The 22975-nt window shown below is 43.1% G+C and overlaps 1 protein-coding gene and 1 pseudogene across 3 annotated transcripts in view; one reads left to right on the forward strand and one right to left on the reverse strand.

The window, feature by feature from the left end:
• The window catches only part of NHEJ1 (non-homologous end joining factor 1), an 83282-nt gene that overhangs the window by 58330 nt on the left and 1977 nt on the right, over positions 1-22975 (reverse strand). For all 3 annotated transcript variants that reach the window (XM_055345505.1, XM_055345504.1, XM_055345506.1), the window contains exons 2-5: positions 20528-20704; positions 19727-19939; positions 12241-12379; positions 11590-11648 (exon numbers count right to left, since the gene is read on the reverse strand). In XM_055345505.1, coding sequence (XP_055201480.1) covers positions 11590-11648; positions 12241-12379; positions 19727-19939; positions 20528-20704 — 588 coding nt within the window. The remainder of the gene's footprint in view (positions 1-11589; positions 11649-12240; positions 12380-19726; positions 19940-20527; positions 20705-22975) is intronic.
• LOC129522949 (proteasome maturation protein-like) lies at positions 20853-22317 on the forward strand (annotated as a pseudogene).

Here is a 22975-nt window from a genome sequence, read left to right on the forward strand (position 1 = left end):
GTACAACCACTGGCTACTCCTATCTACAAGGCAATGTGGTGATAAATGACACAGGAAAGACACAAAGTGACATGGGGGTTCAGAAGATGGAAAGAACATGGCAGATATTTTCACCTCTGTCAGTTTTGCTACTTTGGTCATTAACTGAAAAATCATGTAACCATCTGATTCTTTAAGTAAGTAAAAGTAAATGCCCTTGGGAAGGACTTTAAAATTCTTGAATGACGGGGATCCCTGAGTGGCTCAGCAGTTCAGCGCCTGCCTTTGGCCCAGGTCATGATCCTGGAGTCCCGGGATGGAGTCCCATATTGGGCTCCCGGCATGGAGCCTGCTTCTCCCTCTGCCTGTATCTCTGCCTCTCTCTCTCTCTCTCTCTGTACGTCTATCATGAATAAATAAAATCTTTTTAAAAAAATTCTTGAATGAAAAGGTTATGTCGGGGGATGCCTGGGTGGCTCAGTAGTTGAGCGTCTGCCTTTGGCTCAGGTAGAGATGCTGGGGTCCTGGGATCAAGTCCCACTTTGGGTTCCCTGCAGGGAGCCTGCCTCTCCCTCCGCCTGTGTCTGTCTGTCTCTCTCTCTGTCTCTCTCTCTCTCTTTCTGTGTCTCGCATGAATAAATAAATAAAATCTTATTTGTAAAAAAATTTTAAAAAGAAAAGAAAAGGCTATGCTGGGCACCTCGGTGGCTCAGTCAGTTAAGCATCTGCCTTCGGCTTGGGTCATGATCCCAGGGTCCTGGGATCGAGACCCAATCAGGCTCCCTGCTCAGTGGGGAGTCTGCTTTTCCCTTTGCCCCTCCCACCACTCATGCTCACACGCATGTACACGCGCTCTCGCACTCTCTCTCTCTCTCTCTCTTTCACAAAAATAAATAAATAAAAATCTTAAAAGAAAAAAGAAAGGGCTACATCTCCTGGGGAAAGAAGAGGGACATAGGCAGAAATCAAGTTGTCTGCTTCAAAACATTGCCTGTGCCCTCATGCCATTGGCAAATCTCCGAGGAAGGACTAATTCTCCCACTGCATCCAACTCCACAGTTCCCTGCTCTCACATGGTCATTCTCCCTCCACCAGCTTACATTTATCTATTTCCAATGGCTTCTCCTTTGCTTTCAAACACACAAGCATCTTCCTATCATTAGAAAGGGATCTGCTTCAGGCCCTGCTAGCTCAGCAGCTAGCTCTCACTTCCTTTTCCTAGTGAAACCACTCTGGTGAGAGTTCTATAACTCATTGTCTTCATTACCTTATCAATGGATCCTTCTTTAGCTGCCTGAAATCTGCCCAAGATCACAAATTGTCTACTGGTCTTTCCTAGGATAGGCAGGCGCCTATTCTCTTTGGTCTCTCTCCCACATGTGGTGCTGTGGATCACTCTCTGGGTGATGGGAAGAACACGAGACTTGAGTAAAGACAAATAAGAGCAAATCGGGTGAGCTGACCTGAAACAAACTACTTAGCCTTTGAGCTTCTGCTTCTTTGTCTTTAAAATGAGAATAATATCACCAACCTCATAGGTTTGCTGTAAGGATTAAAAGTTATAAGTTAGATAAAGCACCTGGCAACTATGTCTGGCACATGCACAGATGTCTGTTCCCTTTTCTGGGCTAATTTATTACTCTGTTCAGATTCCCCTATCTGCTCACACTTCCTTCACTGGCTCTGACTACTCCTTCCAATTATGATTGTTCCCCAAATCTCAATCATTGGACTTTTGTTCTTTTTTCTGTGCTCCTCCCAGGAAAAAAAAAAAAGCGTCCATTCTTGTGACTTCAAATATTTCTCCTCTGCAGCACACTCCCAGATCTCTCTATTTCTAAAGGTTTTCTCAACCAAAACTTCAGCGCTACTTTGTCAGTGCTTTCCTGAGCATTCCCACTTACAGGTCCTATAATCAATTTAAATCCAACATGTATGTGAAAAAGACTTTCATCTTATATTTTTCAATTAACTCTGATTATATAGAAGCCACCATTTTTTAATAGACTAAAGCACTGTTTAATTGTCATGTCATGAATGGACTTTTATGAAACCCATCCTCTACTAAGGGAAGAGGAGAGAGACTCAACTATGTGAATCACTGAAAAATGCTCCAGAGGTACAAGAAGCTGATAGTTTACACCTAAGAAGGCTAGATGTTTGCCAGAAATAAGATCTCAAGCATTTCTGCCTCAGAATTCAATTCTGAACTAAGTGGATTTCTCAGACTGGAAATGAGAATGAAACCAAACGAGCGACTAACAGTGAATTCTGTGGAGCTAAACAAATAAATAAAAAACAGTTTTCATTTTAGAAGGAGCTGGTACTTCCTTTCAGTGAAGTAAACTACACAAGCCCCCAGAACAGTGTCTGTTCAACTGTGCTAACCTATTTGGGTCTAGATAGAGGGGGGCATGTGCGATTCAGTTTTCCACAGACCCCCAAAAACATGTTGTATTATATCCAGCCTGATATAAGATATCATATTTATGTTGTATGTCTGTCCCCTTTAGACATTTGAGTTAGTAAACACTTGATTTTGAGGCTTTTAGGATATGAGAATTTAGAAGCTAATGAAGATCTCCACTATTAAGGATTCCCAGCATCAGAAATCCATCTCTTGGATATGAGTAATTTTATCCCATTTGAATTTTCATCCTGATTTCCTTTTTGTTTGCCCTCGCCCTCAGATTTTTGATAAATTTTCTTTTGAAAGCATAAGCCCCTATAACATTTTGTAAAAGGAATATAAAGAAAGAAGCCTTTTAATATATTCTGGGGCCAAAAAGAAAAGAGGTGGTGACCCCTGGTAGCAGGGCTCAATGGTGACTACAGGAACCACATTGAGAAAACCCCAAAGAGGAGGCAAAATTCCCGAGAAATATAGCTGAGAAACATATGCAGCCATCCCTTCCTCCCTGGAGATTTTCATTCCAGAGCTCAAATACTGGTGGATTTGTGTTTTAAATAAGGAAAACCATTCCTTTGTATGCCCAAGATTAGATTTAATTGAGCCCCACCCATGATTTTCCTAGTCTGTCAATAGCACCACTATTCTTCAGCTCACATAGGCATACCACTGACAGCCTAATCTTGCCAAAGATCGCTTTCATATGTCAGTTCTCCAGCCAAAACTTTCCACGGCTTCCCACTATCTATTACAGTAATTAATAACTGCGAGAAGGAAGTGCCCATCTCCTTCCTAGGAAATGTGCCTGTTTGAGAATCACTGCGTGTAATGATAGATGTTAATAACTGGATTGAAACAGGCAAATAAATGGATTACTGGCAGAAAAAAAAAAAAGCTGAAATACATTTACCTTCAGAATAAAGTACCAATCATCCAGCCCAGCATTTAAGGCTCCCCAACAACCTGGCCTCGAGTTATCATCTTGCTAACCTTATTTTCTGCTAATCCTCACCCACTCATGACTTTACATCCTTTGCCCATGTGCTTCCCAGCTAAAATGCCTTCCACCTAGTTCCCTAGCAAAACCCCAAACAAACACAGAAGTCCAGATCAAGTCCTGCCTTTTGCAGGAAGCTTTTTCCAATCACTACACTATTGTAGCCCCTATTATCATTCATTAAGCACAGCGAGCTCTTTGATGATAATATTATCATCCCCCGTATGCCCACAAGAACATGCACCATGCTGACTACCGGAAGAATGAATTAACTGTAAGTTTCTCTAGATCAGAGTACTGACACACACGATGGTAGGGAGGACAGTCTCATGCCCCTAGATTTATCCTGCTTCATGATGCCCATGGGGATACTGAAAAAAACCTATGCTGAGTCCTGTGTCTTCCTCTACATATTGAATAACGGGCTTATGGTGGCAGGGCAGCCCTTTTAACTGTGGAGGGAAAGCCCAGGGAGAGGAAAAACTGAGGAAAGAGGAAACTAATTAACTTGCTTTTGGCTGTATGACTAATGTTCTTTCCAGGATTTTGGTAGGTTCTTTTTCTTTTTTTAAGATTTTATTTATTCATTTGAGAGAGAGACAGAGAGAAAGAAAGAGCACCCGCACAAGCACGGGGGTGGGGGGGGAGCAGAGGGAGAGAGAGAAGCAGACTCCCTGTTGAGCAGGGAGCCTGATGTGGGGCTCAATCCCAGGACCCTGAGATCATGACCTGAGCCAAAGGCAGACACTTAACTGACTGAGCCACCCAGGTGCCCTGGTAGGTTCTTATTCTTTTGGTTTCTGAGATAGTTGCTTTCTGAACTGGGTCTAAAAGAGAGGTTTTAGGGGATTTCAGTAATAAAAGATTCAAGGTTTATAGTTCATCCCAAAATTGGGATTATATCCCAGTAAACAGGCAGGTGGGAGAATGAATGGCAATCTGATAGCAATTCTCTCCTTAGGTTACTCATCTATTTATAGTAGGGCTATCTAGGTCTCAGACCTACCAACAGGGTGATTGTTTCATGGCCTATTCATAAGATAGGGAAAATAAAGAAGAGTAGGAAGCTAAGATTCCTTCATCCATTCAATAAATATGTACTGAGTGCCTACTGTGTGTAGAGGCAGTGTTCTACATTCTCTGGATGAACCAGGGCACAAAACATCCATCCTTGTCCTTGCTCAGCTTACATGCTCTAACAGGGGGAAGATGCCATGAACAATGAGGATAATGAAATAAAGAAATTTTATAGTATGTTGGAAGATGAATGCTATAGAAAAAATCAAAATCAGAGTCATGTGCAGAGAGGTGAGGATGTGGCTTATGATTTTAAATAGGATACTCACAGTAAACTCCATTGTGAAGGTAACATTTGAACAAAACCATGTATTGTATTTTTGACACACCTCCCCTTAAGAGGTGGAGCTTAGTTACCCTCCACTTGAATGTGGCCTACATTTAGTGCTTCACTTCTAATGAAGAGATCACCACAAAAGAGTGATGTGCTGTCACTCCTGAGATTAGGTTATAAAAAGGCTGCAGCTTCCATTTCAGTCTTCGCCTGTCTCTTGGATCACTTGCTCTGGAGGAAGGCAAGCCATGTCATGTGAGAAACCCCATGGAGATGCCATGTTACAGGGCAACAGCATCTCCTGCCAACAGCCACATGAGAGAACTTGGAAGTGAATTCTCCAGTGCCTCAGAATAATCACATTCCCAGCCAACATCTTGACTGTGACTTCATGAGAGACCCTGAATCAGAATCACCCAGCTAAGCTGCTTCCAAATTTCTGACCTTCCACAACTGTTTGTTGTTTTAAACCATGACATTTTGGAATAATGTGTTATAAAGCGATAGATAACTAATCCAGACATAAAGGAAGTGAAGGACTTGGCCACACAAATATCTGAAGAAAGAGCATTCCAAGCAGAGGAAATAGGCAGCATAAAGGACTAAAGGCAAGTGGTGCTAGAAAGTGCTAGAAAAACAGCAAGCGGCCAGTGTGGGTGCAATGGAGTAAAGGAAGGAGAAAGTGGTAGATGAAATCAGAAAGGTAATGAGGTCCAGATCATGTAGGGCTTTGTAGGCCACTGTAAGACCTTTAGGTTTTACTCTAGAAGTGTAATGTAAACTAATGAAGGACTTTGAGCAGGGGAGTATCATGATGTGATCTGTATTTTAATAAGATCACTTTGCTGGTAATGGGCCAGAAGGGGGCATAGGTAGCAGCAGAGACACCAATAAAGAGGTTATTGCAATGATGCAAGAAAGAGACAATTGTGGCTCAGACCAGAGTGGCAGCAGCAAAAGTGAAATTATGGGTGTGTTTTGAAGGCCAACAGGACTTCCTGATGGACTAGATGTGGGATATGAGAAAAAGACAGAAGTTAAGGATGACTCTAAGGTTTGTGGCCCTAGCAAGTGAAAAGGTGACATTTCCATCAGCTAAGATGGGAGGAGGTTGTTAGAAAAACAAACTTGGGGGTAAGGTTAGAAGTTCAGTTTTGGACATGCGGAGTTTCAGATTCTGTTGGACTTCCACATGGGAATGTCAAGCCTAGAGTTTGGAGGTAAGGTCTAAGGGTAGAGATTAAATTTGGGATTTGTCAATAAAGTGGTAGTTAAAGCCATGGGACTATATGAGATCACTAAAGTTAAAAAAGAGCACCAAGGATTGAATCCTGAGGCACCCCAACATTAAGAGGTAAGGGACAGACACCTGGCTGGCTCAGTCAGAGGAGTATGTGATTCTTGATCTTGGGGTGTTAGTGTTGTGAGTTCAGCCCTGCGTTAGGTGTACAGATTACTTTAAAAAAAAAGTAGGGGGTCACCTGGGTGGCTCAGTGGTTGAGCGCCTGCCTTTGGCTCAGGGTGTGATCCTGGAGACTGGGATCGGGTCCCACATCGGGCTCCCTGCTTAGAGATGCTTCCCCCTCTGCCTGTGTCACTGCCTCTCTCTGTGTCTCTCATGAATAAATAAATAAAATCTCTTAAAAAAAAAAAAGAGGTAAGGGAGAGAAAGAACCAGCAGGAGATTCTGAGAAGGAGCAACCGATGAAGTAGGAAGAAAAACAGGAGAGTGTTGCAGTATGGAAGCCATATCAAGAAAACATTGAGGAGAAGGAATTAACAAGTCTTCTAAAGGAAAAATCTAAATGAGAAAAGATCAGCCAACTCAATTTTCCTTGCCTCCCCATCCTTCCTTTTCATTTCCATATCCTGTTCGTTTCATGTCTTCCAAATGCTATGGGAGAGGTCAGTCAGTACAGGAGGCGGCAGGAACAGCAGGAGAGTGTACCTGTGCCGGCAAGAAAAACAGACCAAGGAAAGGAGAAATGGTCATGGAAAGCTCACAAAAGGGATGATGTCTGTGCAGTCAGGAAAGCTGAACAGGAGTCTGCAGTGAGGACAAGAAATAAGAGAATCCCAGGCACACTGGTCAAGGAATAAATAAGCATCAGGACTTCAGTTCGGGAAAGTGGCAGAGGATCAAGCTGTAGAGGTCAAGAGGACCAAATCATGAACGACCCTGTGTGCCATGCAAGGAGTTTGAACCACTTGCTTTAAGCAACTGGATTTCTGTTTCTGTCTCAAAGAGATCACTCTGACATAATACAAATTCAACTGTGGGGTGAGTGGGGTGGGTGCTGCTATTCTAAGGCAACAGTCGCCAGATAAGAGAGGAGCAGATTCAAAAGATAGTTGACAAGTAGGATTTGAAAGTAAGGACAAAGAGAAAAGTGAGTAACTCCCAAGTTTCTGGCTTAGAAAGCTGAATGGATACGGGTAGGATTCTCCAAGATTAGGAATATCAGAAGAGAAAGAGGGGGAGTGGGTGGCTTATTTTGGACATGTTTAGGGTAGTACAATGTGGGACACATCCAGGTAGAAACATCAAATGTGCAGAAAGAAATATGGGCTGCATGATGGGAGATATAAAATTGGCACTTGGTGGTATAATAGTGACAGTTCAAACTGGGGTCTGGATGAGATGACCCAGGGAGAGAAGGACAAGTGGATGAGGACACAATTTTGAATTAACACTAACATTTAAGGAGCAGGTAAAGAATGGAACGCCAGCCAAGGAAACCAAGCAGAAGCTGTCCGTGAATGAACTCAACTGGACAGCAAGCAATTTCCAGGTTCAAGGACTCCTCCTCCTCTTCCCAGGGCGGCTTTGATATAACTTCCAGCTTTCTAAGGGCAGCAGTGAATATCTTCACAACTTGAAGCATCTGCTCTAGCAACAGGCTGCAACCAGACAGGGAATGAAGACAGTACTAAAACTAGACAGGACACAAAGGCTCTGGCTACATTTAGGATGCTGAGTCAAATCAATGTCGCTAGAGTCATATAAGTATATGATAGAAACTGCTGAAGGTATTGGATTGAACAGATTAATTTAAATCGTATAAGGCATGCATCAGTGGGAAGGACTATTGTGCTGAATACACTCCTCTGAAGACAGGGAAGGAGAGGATCTCTCTGTCAAGTGCCCCCCCATCCCCACCCCCACTTAAGGAAGCCAACTTCATGCAACTGCTCAGGTTTTGGTGTCAAGGGCTGATTCCTGGCCAGGGGTTGCCAGCTGCAGAGGGCGGGGCTCTATTTTGGGCTGCCTGCTGTCCCTGAGCCTGGCCGCGTCTGGTTTGAGCAGCATGCAGCCCCAGTGACTCACACACCCATGCAAACCGCCTGTGGCTCAGTGGCATGGCCTCGGAATGCCAGCCTCAGGCCAGCTCCCTCCTCACCCCATTACACTGGGATAAATAAATAAAGAGCCCGCCAGCAGCCGCACAGCCTGATGGCAACCAGATGGAGAGGAGGAGGCATGGATGGGGCTGGGAGAAGGAACTCCCTCCAGTGGACCAGAGTGAGAGAAGGCCATGCCAGCCTGATCCTCCTAAACTTCTTTCACACGGTTCCTACTGCCTTGCAGTAATGGTCCCTGATTCCTTGACTTATCTCCTACTCCTAATGGTGCCTCCCAGCTCCCAGTCCTAGGAGATGCTCTCTACGAGGATCTTCCCTCTATGAAAATCATGCCTGAAGCCACCCCGCCCAGTCGACTTGAAGGACACTCCCCCTCCAGTCGGGCCACCATCAACTGGCCCCCTTGGGCTCCTTGGAAATGAGAAATCCAAGGCTCAAAGTGGGGGGTGGGGGAGGAAAAACAAAAGAACTAAATATGAAGATGTAACCTCTCTTCAACCCTTAAATATTTTCCTGGCCTTAGTATCCTAGAAACCTCCCTGTCCTACTGCCCTCTGTGCCCTATCTCTCCAGCCTCTCGCCTAGAACCAGGAAAAACAGACCCCAGGCACTGACCGCGTGGCCCTCTGACATCAGCCCTGGCCCCCCTGCACCTTCACCCTGAGCTCTCTGTCCCTGGTTTGTTTATCTTCCTATGTTGCTTATTTTGATGGCACATCCTTTCAGCTGTTTTAGGTGACCCCATGACCCTTCTGTGTCCTGTTTGTAGGACCCCAGACAAGCAGAATAACTGAAAAGATGCAGTGGCCATAAGAAATTCTGCAGTCCCATTAGAAAATGGGTTCTAGCAGCTATGCAGAACATTTGGTGATCCCAGAGGACAATGCAGTGATCCCAGAGGTCACAATAATTCCCCATGATGGGCAGCCCGGGTGGCGCAACGGTTTAGCGCCGCCTGCAGCCCAGGGCATGATCCGGGATCGAGTCCCACGTCGGGCTCCCTGCATGGAGCCTGCTTCTCCCTCTGCCTGTGTCTCTGCCTCTCTCTCTCCTGCTCTGTATCTCTCATGAGTAAATAAAAAATAAAATCTTCAAAAAAAAATTCCCCATGATCCTAGCACTTAACCATCCTTTAATTGGTGTGTACAACCAGTTAGAGTGGCAAAACAAAATAGGGATGATCCCAGACAAGAAATGTAGGAGGGCTCTAAACATACAGCTACAGCGACATAACCTTAGGTAAGTCACTTAACCTCTCTGAGGTCCAATTTCTTAGTCTGTGAAATGGAAAGCTATAGCTACTTGTCTCTCAGACCCTCTGCAGATATGTAAAATTCTGTACGTCTATGTGGTTTGGGTGTGATCCACCCAGGACTTAAGAGACCAGTATTTCTGAAGTAATTGGTAATTGGTTCCGATGCAGTAATACTCTTCCCCGGGCTGGCACCAGGATTCTATGCTTTCTCATTCGACTCTGCAGGGTTGCCCCTACCCCAAAAGCATGGAAGAGATGAGCCTCCAATTTTGCAAATAAGAAAACAGAGTCTCTGGAAGTACTAATTTATCCAAAGCTGCAAAATAAAGCAGGAGAATAACTGAAGACCCCAAACTTAGGTCTCACAGCAGCACCATATCCACAGGCCACACTGCCCCAATTTTCGTGAGACTCCCCCTAGCACAAAATTAGTAACATCTTCACCCACAAACTTACAGAGAATCTACTATTCCCAGGCACTATGTTCAGGCCCCGGGGATATAGAAATGCATGCAACGCAGTCCTTGCCCTCAAATGGTTTTCAGAGATCAACAGAGGAGAAAGGCATTGTCTTGCAGACCTATAGACAGTAATATCACAAAGTTCTATGTGGTAAAACGGAGGTAGGAACCAAGGTACTATAGCAGCAGGGAAGAAGGATTATCTTTACAAGGAGAGTCTGGAAAGGTCTCTCAAAGAAGCCAAAGCTGACACTTAAAAGATTAATAGAAGTTTACAAGGTAGATAAGGCCAGGGCATTGGGCATTACAGATAAAGGGAACAATGTGTGCCAAGACATAAAGGCGAGAGGAAGGCATTTTGGCAATTCAAAGCCCTTCTCTGTGACTGAAGCCTAAGGTTTATAAAGAAAAATGTCAAGAAACCCAGCTGGATAGGTACGCAGGCACCAGATCAGGAAGGGACCTCTCTGCTGGGCTGAGAATAAGTCTTGTATTATTTAACTAAGGGGCAGAGACGGAATCAGCATATCATCCTCAGCCTGCATTAGCCTCCTTAAAACCTACACTTAGAGATGGAGGAAGCTCTCCGACAGAAAAATGGCCTAGGAAATCTCTGTGCAAGTCCAGGTGTAAGGGGCTCTCTTTCCCCATAAAGACTTGAAATCTACTCTGCCTCAGGACTTCACAGTGCATGCTTTCCTTCTCCAGAGTTAGATTGCTTCAGGAGACACTTGAGCACTCAACTTGCATTTTTGGTTCTCACTGTTAAGACCCCAAGCACGATGGCGTCTTTGCTCAGCCACTGCGCAGAGGCAGAACAGAAGGTTCCAAGTCAAAAACACCTGCTTTCTGCCTAGCCCTGCAAAAAATACTAACTTCATGTTCAAAAGAAATATGAGTCATAGTCCCTGTCCACCAGGAGTTTACAAAGTAGCCTAGATGACAAGACAGAAACACGAGTAATCTATACAGAACACAATATTATAATAGCATTATTTGCTTACATAGTAAAGTACCAGCTTGGTTAATGTGTATAATTAGAAAAGAGGGCAATAAGACGAAGGTACTAACTGTACAACCAACAAGTCCTAAAAGAGTGAGAGGAGAAAATCAATATTGACTGGTATTATCAAAGGTCACTATTATTAATACTCCCCTGTTTGCCGTTTAATAGATGTTTCTTTTGGCCAAGCTCAATCCTTAGAAGAGAAACCTAGGCAGGAGCTTCTGACAGGCCACAATTATCTACTCCCCATTCATTCCTTTGCCAGTCCCCTTGTATAAACACTGTGATTTTCCACAGACTACTGTGCCCACAAGACAGTTCCCAAATGGTAACCCTGTGCTTTTCACCTTCCTCTACTGTGGGATGTTGGAGGGGCAAGTCATGATGACTCCTCCCCAAACCCTGCTCCACAATCCAGACCTGTGATCAGATCTCAACAAGCAAAAATTTGATCGACTGGGCAACCAAACCCTCCAAGGTTAGGGAATTCTAAATGAAACTCCTAGGTACGTTAGCAGAGATGTTTTTACAAATGTTCACCAGCCCACTTCTGCCTTTCATAGTCTTGCCCCCTATTTCACCCCATCTTCCCCACACACATCTCAAGTTTTAACAGATTTTCTATAGGCAACTTTTGCAGAGAAAGGATTCTCCAACCATGCAAACCAGCTAGCACCCAAAACACAAGTCACTACTCGGGCACCTGGAAAGAAAATAAAGCAAAAGTGCACAAGGAGAAAGAAAATCCTTATTTTTGTATACTCTACCTCTACCATAAATTGTTCCAAGAAGGAATTTTCTTCAAATGGCTCTGTCTTCAACCGATCTGTAATAATACAGAAAAGAAATGTTAGTCTTAGGATGAGCTTTCTGCCTGTGAGAAGGAAAAGAAACAGAGCCCAAGATTTCTTGGTAGGGAGCATAAACATGTAACACCCGGAGTCCAGTGGGAGAAGGGATGAGTGTGTGAGCAAACAGAGGAGGAGGAGAGGGTGATTAGCAACACAGGATGTGTTCAGTGGCAGCATGTGCTATAGGAGTTCATCCCGCCACAAAGACGAAGGTCGAACTGAATTTTTATTCTGAAGCTGGAGCTATGCTTCATAGGGTCCCACCCTATGTTTGTGCTGCTGCCCTCGTACAGTTTTGTACAACTGATGGCCCCTTTCCAAACTCTTTCCTTGCCATTGCTTGGGGCAATGGCTGGACTCAGCTACAGTTTCTTTTGGCTAGTTGGGTGCCAGCTGGGTCATCAAGGCAGAGAGAAGTATCACCCAGCCTCAAGTCTCCAGTTATGGTCAGTACCCAGCACCAACTCAGGGAAGCACACCTCTAATGCAAATGACTCTCCCATTTTCTGAGGCCCTTTAGCCACCTGTACCAGTCCCCACCCAACACCCCAAAGAATGCCCTCTCACCTCGACTCAGCACAGCCCCACTCTCCTGGTAGTCCTGGATCTCTAGATCTTTCATGCGAAGCAAGGTTGCTAGTTCCCTCACTTGGCACTGCAAGGCCAGACTCATGCCCATGAGAGGACGAACCAAATGCTGGGAGACCTTTCATGGAAGAGATATCAATCAGCCAACAGACAGTTACAGAGTACTCCCGAACACCATATTAGGAACTAGAAAATACTGAAAAATATATGTTTTCACAGGGACTTACAGTTTCATAAGCAAGCAATCCATTTACATGGCTATAAAAATACAGTAACTGAATAGGTATGTGAAAGAAGTTCGAGGGCTTTCTTTGTAGCATAGATAAAAGGGTGGGAAGGAGAGAGGAGAACACATGGATAGACAGCCCAGAGTGGTGATTTAAAGAGAAGGTTGTGACAGAGTTGATAAGAGAAAGGTGTTGTTCCAACTCTCCTGCAGAGACTAAGAAACAAAAGCAGAAAATCCAAGTAGGCTTCAGGAAAGTAGGTGTAGCTAAAAGAGTGTGCTAGCTGGAACATAACAGAAGACAAAAGTCAACAGAGAGCAGAAAGCCTTGGAAATTAGACCCAGCCACTGCTTACGAGCCATTTCAGGGCTGATGATAGTCCAGAATGAGAGTTTCGATCTGCTCCCACAAATGCAGCAAAGTCTAAGGTCATCGGAACAGAAGCCAGCCAGTCACCAAGAGTTCAGCCTAGGAAGGATGAAACTGGCCCAGCACACCTTGCTCTTAACAAGGTAAGAAGGACATAAGCATAGCCATGCTGCTGTGCAACTAGGATGCTGTTCTCATATAACAACATATACCTATATAGAATCACCTAATTCACCCACACAAGGTGTCCAGTAGCCTTAGAAAGAAAAGAGCCTTAGTCAAAGAAAATAACTATAATCAATCATCTCGGAGCACCTGTGTGGCTCAGTCAGTTAAGAGTCTGTCTTTGCTTTTGGCTCAGAGTCACAATCCCGTACTGGGCTCTCTACTCAGCAGGGAGCCTGCTTCTCCCTCTCTCCTCTGCTTGCCGCTCTGCCTACTTGTGCATGTACTCTCTCTCTGTGTCAAATAAATAATAAATAAATAAATAAATAAATAAATAAATAAATAAATAAATAAATAAATAATAAATAAATACAATCTTTTAAAAATAAATAAATAAATAAAATCAATAATCTCTTTGTGACCAAAGGATGCTATCAGGGTTTCCTTCACGTGCCCCAAGGAGATGAGCTAAAGGAAACATTAAAAAGAAAGGTCCGAGATCAGAGGTCAGCAACATTTTCTGCATGGGTCAGATAGTCAATATTTTCAGCTCTACAGTCCCTGTCAACATACTCAACTCTGCTGTTACTTCATGAAAATGCCCATAGACAACATGTAATAAATGAGGGTAGTGGGTTTCCAACATAACTTCAGAAAAATAGGCAGCAAGCCAGAGTTGGCCAACTGGCCATATTATAGGCACCCCTACGCTTTTCTAAGGACAGATCAGAAGAGAAGAGATTGGGGTGAGGGGGATATGGGCGAGAGGTAGCAGCTTTTGTACCACCACCAGGACCCAATAAATGCAGGGGGGCTGATGCAGAGCAGAAGGCCAGAAGTCAAATGGAGCTGGAAACACCAGTCACTTCTTCCCATCATGCAGCACATCCCAACCTGGTCCTGGTTCCCAGTTCAGGTCCTAAGGATAAACTGAAGCCTCCAAGTACTGTTCAAAATGCAGCAGAAGTTCTGCTTTGGGGAAATTCATCTGCTCCAGACCCAACCTTCTTTCCTAGGAACTATTTTGTTAGGTTTTGTCCTGTTCGAGGTGAATAGTGGAAAAATAGGTGAATCCTTGTATGAAAGCAAGTCCGTGTTTAGAGGGGCTGAACTGAAAGTAATTGCAATTGGTAACCAAGCAGCATCACCATCCCTCTGGCGGCAGCCCTCAAATAACAGAAACTCCTAAAGGTGACAACCAGCCTCTCTCTGGGAATCCACCTTAACAGCGATCTCTTTGAGTGGTGGTAAATAAACAGGAAACATAAGGAGAAACAGCTTTTAATCAATGCTGTATCTAAATATATAGGGTAATGCCATGCCAGGCACCCAAAGCTATGTACCAGACGCCAATGTCTATATAGCAAAAAAGAAAAAAATAATTTATCTTTTTATCAGTAAATATTTCAACTTTTCAAATAATTTCATAGAATTGGACTACACCACTCTGAATCATTGGGGTATAACTCATTTCCAAGTTAGATGCATGCTTAGATCAATTAATTAGGACAAGTCATGTGGCTGAAGTAATAGATTTCAAAGCAAATCCACAGATACTACAAGGATTTTCAAGGAAATATCTTGAAGCGCTTCAGGTCAGGAAGACCCCCACCCCTTCGTTTGCAGACGATGATATATGAAGAAGTGTGATTCCACAAGCCACTTCAACAGACACCTACTATGTGCCTAGAACATGCTGTGACCCCATGAGGCTTCTGCCCTCAAATTGCTCAGGAGAGTTAAGGAGGTCAGGAAGTGTGGTAGATACAGAGGCAGGAGTTGTCAATCTTTTCCAGAGGAAATCTATTTATAACACCCTCCCACCCCCACCCCCCCCTGACATCTGCAGATTTCCCATTGAAATGTTGACAGTCAGAGGCAGGAGAGCTAAATGGCAGTTATCAATCCCAAAATGAATCCTATCAGGTTTGGATATGGTGACAAGAGCAACAGACTGGAAATTCCATCTAGATTCTAGCCCTGGCTCTGAGAGCATCTAGATGTGAAAATGGCTTAATCCCAAGCACTCTCACGGTCCTTATTTTCTTCAAGGAAAAATTAGGGAGTCCGAGTATGTGTTCTCAAAGGTTCACAGTAATGCTGAAGCTAAGTACTACTATGTATGTTCTCATATTTAGTCCCCAGGATTCCAATAGTAAGGTTGGGACTGGTGCCTCCCCTTTATCAATGATGAAGCCAAGTCTCATAAAAATTCAAAGACTTATCCAAGGTAATACAATGGGTTTTTTGTGTGGCAGGAAGAACACACATGCTTTTGTAACTCAGCTCCACCACTCTATTTGTATTACCTTGGATAAGTCATTGTGAGCACATACTCGGACTCCTTCATTTTTGAGGAGGAAGAAGGAATGAAGGAAGCTGGCTGGAAGTGGAAATGGGCTAGAAAGCAGAGATCCGAGGCTTGAGATATTTCATGATATCCTGCGCAGCCTTGAGATCTTAGCGTGAACACACCACACGCTGTATTCTCTTATTACTCTCCTGCATGGCTAGTAGGAGTTTAGGTGTGCAAGCTCTCTGGGAGACAATCTGGCATTATTGTGAGCAATACTAAAGATACAAATATTCCTTTTTTTACGTTTGTTTATTTATTTTTTTGAGCAATCTCTACACCTGATGTGGGGCTCAGACTCACGACCCTGAGATCAAGAGTTGCACGCTCTTCCGACCGAGCCAGCCAGGAGCCCCAAATACTCCTTGATTCAACTATTCCATTGCTAGGAAGTTACTCCTACATTTACACGTAGGAAAAGTAAATACAAGAGTAACCACTATGTGTAACAGCAAAAGAATGAAAACAACTTAAGTGTCTACTAGTAGTATATCGATTCAATACAAGTTGATATATGCCATCAAATAAAACTCTATGTTACCATTAAAGAATATTAAAGCAGATTGTCCAAACAGATTGTTACAAATATTTTCTAAGTTCTATAATTAAGTGAAAAGAGCAAGCTACTGAATAGTGTGGATAGTATGCTGCCATTTGTGAAAAGGCATCCATACGCCCAGATAAGTATTTGATTGTGTGAGTACACACATACTTACATCTACACAAACCTACATATAGCTTTCCTTAAGAAATCACAAGAAGATGGTATCAGTAGTTGCTTTAAAGAAGGAAAATAAGAGACTAGAGGGTGGAGTAGAAGGACCTATTTTTTCACTCTAGACCCTTTCTTAATGCTATTTGAAATGTTTGCCTTTTGCATGAATTACTCATTGAAAAAAAATGAAATAAAAACTATCACAAGAATGAGTAATAAACAAAAATTATGACTGTGTGACCTCACAGACACACACACAAGCCTGGAATAGTATCCGCCTACATCCTTGACAGTGTCCGCTGGCTCTAACTTTTTCCCTATAAAGCTTCCTCAGGCTCAGGGGTTTCCCTGGGTTGGTAGTCTTCTTTTTTATAATAATACATATTTTATTTTACCTTAAAGCCTAATTGTTCACCAATTGTTCAATGGTCTCCCCAATACTGAAGCTTCTTTTCTTATTGGGGCTGCCCAATTAGAGGAATTTGCCTAGAATAGCTCGTTTTCCCCTGACATATTATTTTCTACTATAATATCATTATACGAGTTTCCTTTATAATTTGGGGGAAAAAAACTATCAGAGCCCATCACCCTCCTAAAACTACCTTCTCAATCTCACTATTCTGAATTTCGAGGGCTGTGTGATGCACAGTGAGACTAGCTATTGCTAGGACTTCCCAAGGGCTCCCGGAACACTTAATTTTTTTTTTTTTTTTTTTTTTGGTTCCAGAACAAGCATTATTGAGGGAACAGTGCCCCCTGGTGTTACTTAGAAAAAAATTACAGGGTTTTGAACCAAAGAGGTAAACTATCTAAAGGATGGAAAATTGGACAAAAAAATTTCACTAAAATCAACAGATCAAAACTATTATCTGCTAAACACTGTTGATGGACCTCAGAAATTCAGAGATGAATGAGAAGTTCTCCAAGCACTCAAGTCCACCTTTACTGGATTCCAAATCAAAACTCCACCAGAGGGGCACCTGGGTGGTACAGTCAGTTGAGCCTCTGACTCTTGGTTTCAGTTAAGGGTCATGGCATCAAGCCCCGCATTGGGCTCTGTGCTCAACGTGGAGTCGCTTGAGACTCTCTCTCCCTCGCCCTGTCCCTCCCAACCACACACACATACTCTCTCTCTCTCTCTCAAATAAATAAATAAATCTTAAGAAAAGAAATCCACCAAAGAACAGTTTCTCAAAAATACTTTGTCCCATCCACTCCGTTGATGCCAAAAGATCACATGACCTCAGGAAAACTAAAGAAAGGATATAGGAAATGATGCCCACTTGTCTTCAAGTGCTTCTGCTGATAAACCTACACCCTAGGGATCCCTGGGTGGCGCAGCAGTTTAGTGCCTGCCTTTGGCCCAGGGCGCGATCCTGGAGACCCGGGATTGAATCCCACATCAGGCTCCCAGTGCATGGAGCCTGCTTCTCCCTCTGCCTATGTCTCTGCCTCTCTCTCTCTCTCTCTCTCTCTGTGTGTGTGTGTGTGTGTGTGTGTGTGTGACTATCATAAATAAAAATTAAAAAAAAAAAACCTACACCCTTAGGCCTCCCATAGAAGACCTTGGCCTCTAATGCTACTGACTGAAACAGCTCTGTTTATATAAAAGGGTGGAAGGGACCAGTGGCAGTAATTCCTGCAAACAAGTTCTTACTGTTTACTCTCAAACTAATTTATTTTTTAAAGATTTTGCTCATTTATTTATGAGAGACACAGAGAAAGGCAGAGACACAGGCAGAGGGAGAAACAGACTCCCTGCGGGGAAGCCAATGTGGGACTCGATCCCAGGACCCCAGGATCATGACCTGAGCTGAAGGGAGATGCTCAACCACTGAGTCACCCCAGCATCTCTCTCAAACTAATTTTTTTTAACTTTTTTTATTAGAGTTCAACTTGTCAACATTTAGCATAACACCCAGTGCTCATCCTGCCAAGTACCCCCCTCAGTGCCCGTCACCCAGTCACCCCAACCCCCCGCCCACCTCCCTTTCCACTACCCCTTTCCCAGAGTTAGGTGTCTCCCATGTGAAACTAATTTCTAATAAAAGCTCTGGGAGGGATCCCTGGGTGGCTCAGCGGTTTGGCGCCTGCCTTTGGCCCGGGGCGCGATCCTGGAGTCCCAGGATCGAGTCCCACGTCAGGCTCCCAGCATGGAGCCTGCTTCTCCCTCTGCCTGTCCCTGTCTCTCTGCTTCTGTGTGTGTGTGTGTGTGTGTGTGTGTGTGTGTGTGTGTGTGTCTATCATAACTAAATAAATAAATCTTTAAAAAAATAAAAAATAAAAGCTCTGGGAGCCTAGAAAGCTGTGTGAGCAGAAGACATTATCATCCTAGTCCTTGAAAATAGGCTCTCGAATCAGACCTCCCTGGGAGTAAAATTCCAGCTCATTCACTTATAAGTTAGATGACTTTGGACACATTGCCTTCAATCTTGGCTTCCTACTCTGAAAACAAGGAATAAATACTACTTATCTTGCAGGATAGTCATGAGGATCCAATGACAAATGTTTAGAAAGGTAGCTAACACTGGCACGTACTCTATCCTATTGCCAGACTAATCTGAACTGGATCATGTTAAACCCCTGCTTAAAGTTTTTCAGTGCAGGCACCTGGGTAGCTCAGTTGGTTAAGCATCTGCCTTCAGCTCAGGTCATGACTCAGGGTCCTGGGATCGAGCCCCACACCAGGATCTCTGTTAAGCAGCAAGTCTGCTTTTCCCTGTCCCTCTCCCTCTGATCTCTCTGGCTCTTACTCTCTCAAATAAATAAATTAAATATTTTCTAATAATAAAATAAACTTTTTCAATGAATCTCTGTTGCCTTAAGGATAAAATCCAAACTCATTAGAATTCTTCAAAAGCTGGTCACTGCCCACCTCATTTCCCACAACTTCCTGCAGTCATGAAATTCCCTCCCTTGCCCCACACCTATACATCTCCCTGTCTCTCAAAATGCACTCCAGCCTAGACTGACCTGATCTTCTCCCAGTTATCCCCTCCTCATCTCCAAAACACAACTTAGAAACTATCTCTTCAATGGGGTGCCTCGGTGGCCCAGTCGGTGAAACACCCAACTCTTGATTTTGGCCCAGGTCATGATCTCAGGGTTGTAAGATTGAGCCCCATGTTGGGCTCCCTGTTGGGCATGGTGCCTGCTTGGGATTCTCTCTCTCTCTCTCCCTCTTCCCCTCCCCCTCCCCCTCCACTTTCTAAAGGAAAAAAAAAACTCTTCAAAAAAAGGTTTTTCAAACTTTCACTCATCCTGAGCTTACTTCAACCAAAGAATTTACCATACTTTATTCTGCTTCCTGCCTATCTTCTCACTAGATTATAAACTCCAGGAATAGGCTATTTGTTTTAGATCTGGACACCTAACAACCAGTCTAAAGTGATGCTTAATAAATGTTGAATTAATAAATAAAGATGCTCAATAAAGCAGGTAAACCCAAACCCTGCTCCCTTTGCAAGGAAAAGATGTACCAGTCGAGAATCTGTTTTGCCTTCCGTCTAATCAAGGAAAGTGTTCTGACTGAAGAAGAATTTCAAGTGGAATCCACACAAAAATAAGAGCACCTAAAGATTCATCTTGAAGCAGCTGTCATTCCCCTTCCCCACTCCACACTTGAATTACACTCACCAGGGAAGGGCTAGCGGGAATGCAGTGGAAATTCCAATAAAAGGGGAGACCAGAGAGTTCACTCCGCACCCGTAGTATCAGTGCCTCGGCCACATGATCACAGGTGAACATAGCTTCGCTGGGGAAAGTACTGTCCTTCAACAGTGGGCGAAGCAGATCATCCAAATGACAGAGAAAAGCTGCAGGTGGAGCTGTCAGGCGCTTGTTCAGCTCCTAAAAAGACAGCAGGAGTTGTATGGAGTCGGGGTATAACAAGGAAACAGACTCCCCCCAACAGTAAAGGAAAACTCTGGCTAACATGAAGACAGCGCAGTGGAGATGAAGAGAAGACAAAAAGGCAGGAAGAGGGGGCACCCAGGTGGCTCAGTGGTTGAGCATCTGCCTTCAGCTCAGGTGGTGATCCCGGGGTCCTGGGATCGAGTCCCCCCACCATGGGGAGCCTGCTTGTTCCTCTGCCTATGTCTCTGCCTCTCTCTGTGCCTCTCATAAATAAATAAATAAAATATTTAAAAAAAAATAAACAGGAAGAGGAAAGAAGAACACAGAGAGAGCAACTGGCCTACTTCACAATCCTACCTTGTACTGTGGGCAGCGCAAAAAACAAACATAAGGACAGAAATATGGAAAGATCCCAGGGCTTTAGATGGAAGGGCAGGCCATTTGCTGGAATTGTCTCAACCTGATCTGACCTCCCTTGGCCACCTACAAGCCCACAAGCTGGTTGATGTGAATACACCCCAACCCTCACTAAGAGAAATTATATCCACACCACCCCCACAGCAGTACTTCTCTTCAACTTACCTTGGCTCGCTGGCTGACCACACTAGCATCCACCTCTTCATGCCACACCTGTTGAAGATCTGAAACCAGTAAGGCGTACCCCTGCTTGGTGATATAAGCCTTGACCATGAGGGAGTTCTCGGCAAGTTGTAGCCAGGCCCATGGCTGCATCAACAGGCCCTGCTCCAGTTCCTTCATCTGCAGAAAAGCCTTAATTTAGGGAATTGGCCCCACAGTCTGGGGATGGGGCACCACTTAAACAGTTCTGCATCAAATAAGTCTTGTGAAGGACTCCTCCCTAAGGAGATGGAAGGCATGGATTTACATTTTACACACACACACACACACACACACACACACACACACACCATCCCCTGCCCCACCTTACTACCTCCTGGCTATGAAAAATCTATTTAGAATTCAATTTTTCAGGGAAGTGAGCAGTGGGGCCGGCTGACAGTAATAGGGCCGAGTGGCTGTTCACAGAGCAAGTGAAGATGAATGCCAGAGGACTTGGATCTCAGCTGAAGGAGAGTATTCCAGTTAACTTTCAGCAAGTGGACCTTTTGAACAGCATTATCTTCTTCGAAAAGGTCTCCCTCGTGTGAAAAATGAACTTTTGCCCAGTCATCCTCCTGGATTATCAGAAAAAAATTTCCAGCTCAACCAAGATAAAATGAATTTTTCTACACTAAGAAACTCCAGGGTCTGTTTGTTCCACTAAAATTACAAATGGAATTCAAGGCAGTGCAGCAGGTTCAGCGTCTTCCATTTCTTGCAAGCTCAAACCTTTCATTGGATATTTTAAGGGGTAATGATGAGACTATTAGATTTGAAGATATTCTTAATGACCCATCACAAAGTGAACTAATGGGAGAACCACACTTGATGGTGGAATATAAACTCGGTTCACTGTAATCTGTTGTGCCGTTCATGAAAATAGCGGGGCTGCATGTTGTTTATAGTCATCTTTTTACTATAATTTGATGTATACAACATTAAAAGTACTGACACATGAGAATTTTTGCCTAAATAGTATTTGTGATCATTTGAAATGATTTAGTCTTTGGTTTATGGCCATGTGACAATTGAAGCACTAAAGGGAGATGATTTTAAAACTCCCAATTTATATGAAAACACTAGCCTTCTATGTGTCTTTCAAAAATTGTTGTTAATGAGTATTTTAAAATTGTACAGGTTTCAATCCAGCCTGTTTTCTGGGTATCCCATAAATTTAACTTTGATTACCATTATCAGCATTTGAGTCTACAACCTTCATAGTAGCATCTCAGAATAAACATCTGTAATTGATTTCAGTGGTAACACTTCAAATTAAGTACAGAGTAGGGTATTTATATTTTACCTTGTTTCAGTATAGCCTGTTGATACTTACAAGAAAAATACTGGATTTATTGATGCTATTTTAGAATTGTAGCTAGCTATTTGATTCTTTCAGTTTGAAAAGTATAATAAGTTCACAGGTTTTGATTTTGGTCTTGTCTTTAAAATGAAAAATCAACCAGCATATGTTGATTACACTGTTGTAATGCATAGATTTATATATCACAAGATGAGTAAATTGAAAAAATTAGAATATTCATGTACACACTATGTATCCCTGAACAAACTCCATAATTATTTAAAAATAAATCTTCACTATAGAAAAAGAATTCATTTTTTCAAATTAAGTTCCTAAAGGGCATAAAATGTCTTTCTTCTATAGTGGTTAAGCCTCAGCATATTAGTCTTAGTATTTCTGCTTTCTAACAATATAACTTAATGTGGAAACCTAAACCATTCTTTACCATATCCCTAATAAATATGCCAATGCTAGCCTTTCCCAGAACTTCTAGAAGATATAATTCTTGTCTTATAAAACATCGTCATAAGTGTTGTGAGCAGGAAATTTAAATTATCTGATCATTATCTAGAAATAAAACTCCAGAAAATCTCAGATTTTCAAATACACACACACTCTCTCTCTCTCTGTATATATATATGTATGTATATTCTCTAAATATTTATATACACATAGATACATACATTCCTGAAAAGAGGGATTCTTAATCTAGAGCCTATGCATGTGAATCTTCTGGAATTACCAGCAACATCTGTGTAGACATGCATATAGCCATTTGGGACAAAGAGGTCCATAGCTATGTCAAATTCTCAAGGGGATCAATGACACAAATAAAGAGCTAATAATCTGTGTCCAGAAGCAAACAAAAAAAAGCCCCAAATCCCATTTCAAGAACCTAGATGACTAAGAAGTCATAAATACAAGACACAGCATTTCACAGATATAGAAAAAATTCATTAAAGTTGGCTTCACTCATCCCCCATATCCCAACCCAAGTACAGCCATGGACAACATCATGCCCTGCTGTACATCCTGGAAATCCTGGAAACCAACTTTTCTACTTCAACGACTATGTTTGTAGTTTTAACCTAGTAGATATTTAATGACTA

Source organism: Nyctereutes procyonoides, unplaced genomic scaffold (assembly GCF_905146905.1).
Source record: "Nyctereutes procyonoides isolate TBG_1078 unplaced genomic scaffold, NYPRO_anot_genome, whole genome shotgun sequence".
In the NCBI taxonomy this organism is placed as follows: domain Eukaryota; kingdom Metazoa; phylum Chordata; class Mammalia; order Carnivora; family Canidae; genus Nyctereutes; species Nyctereutes procyonoides.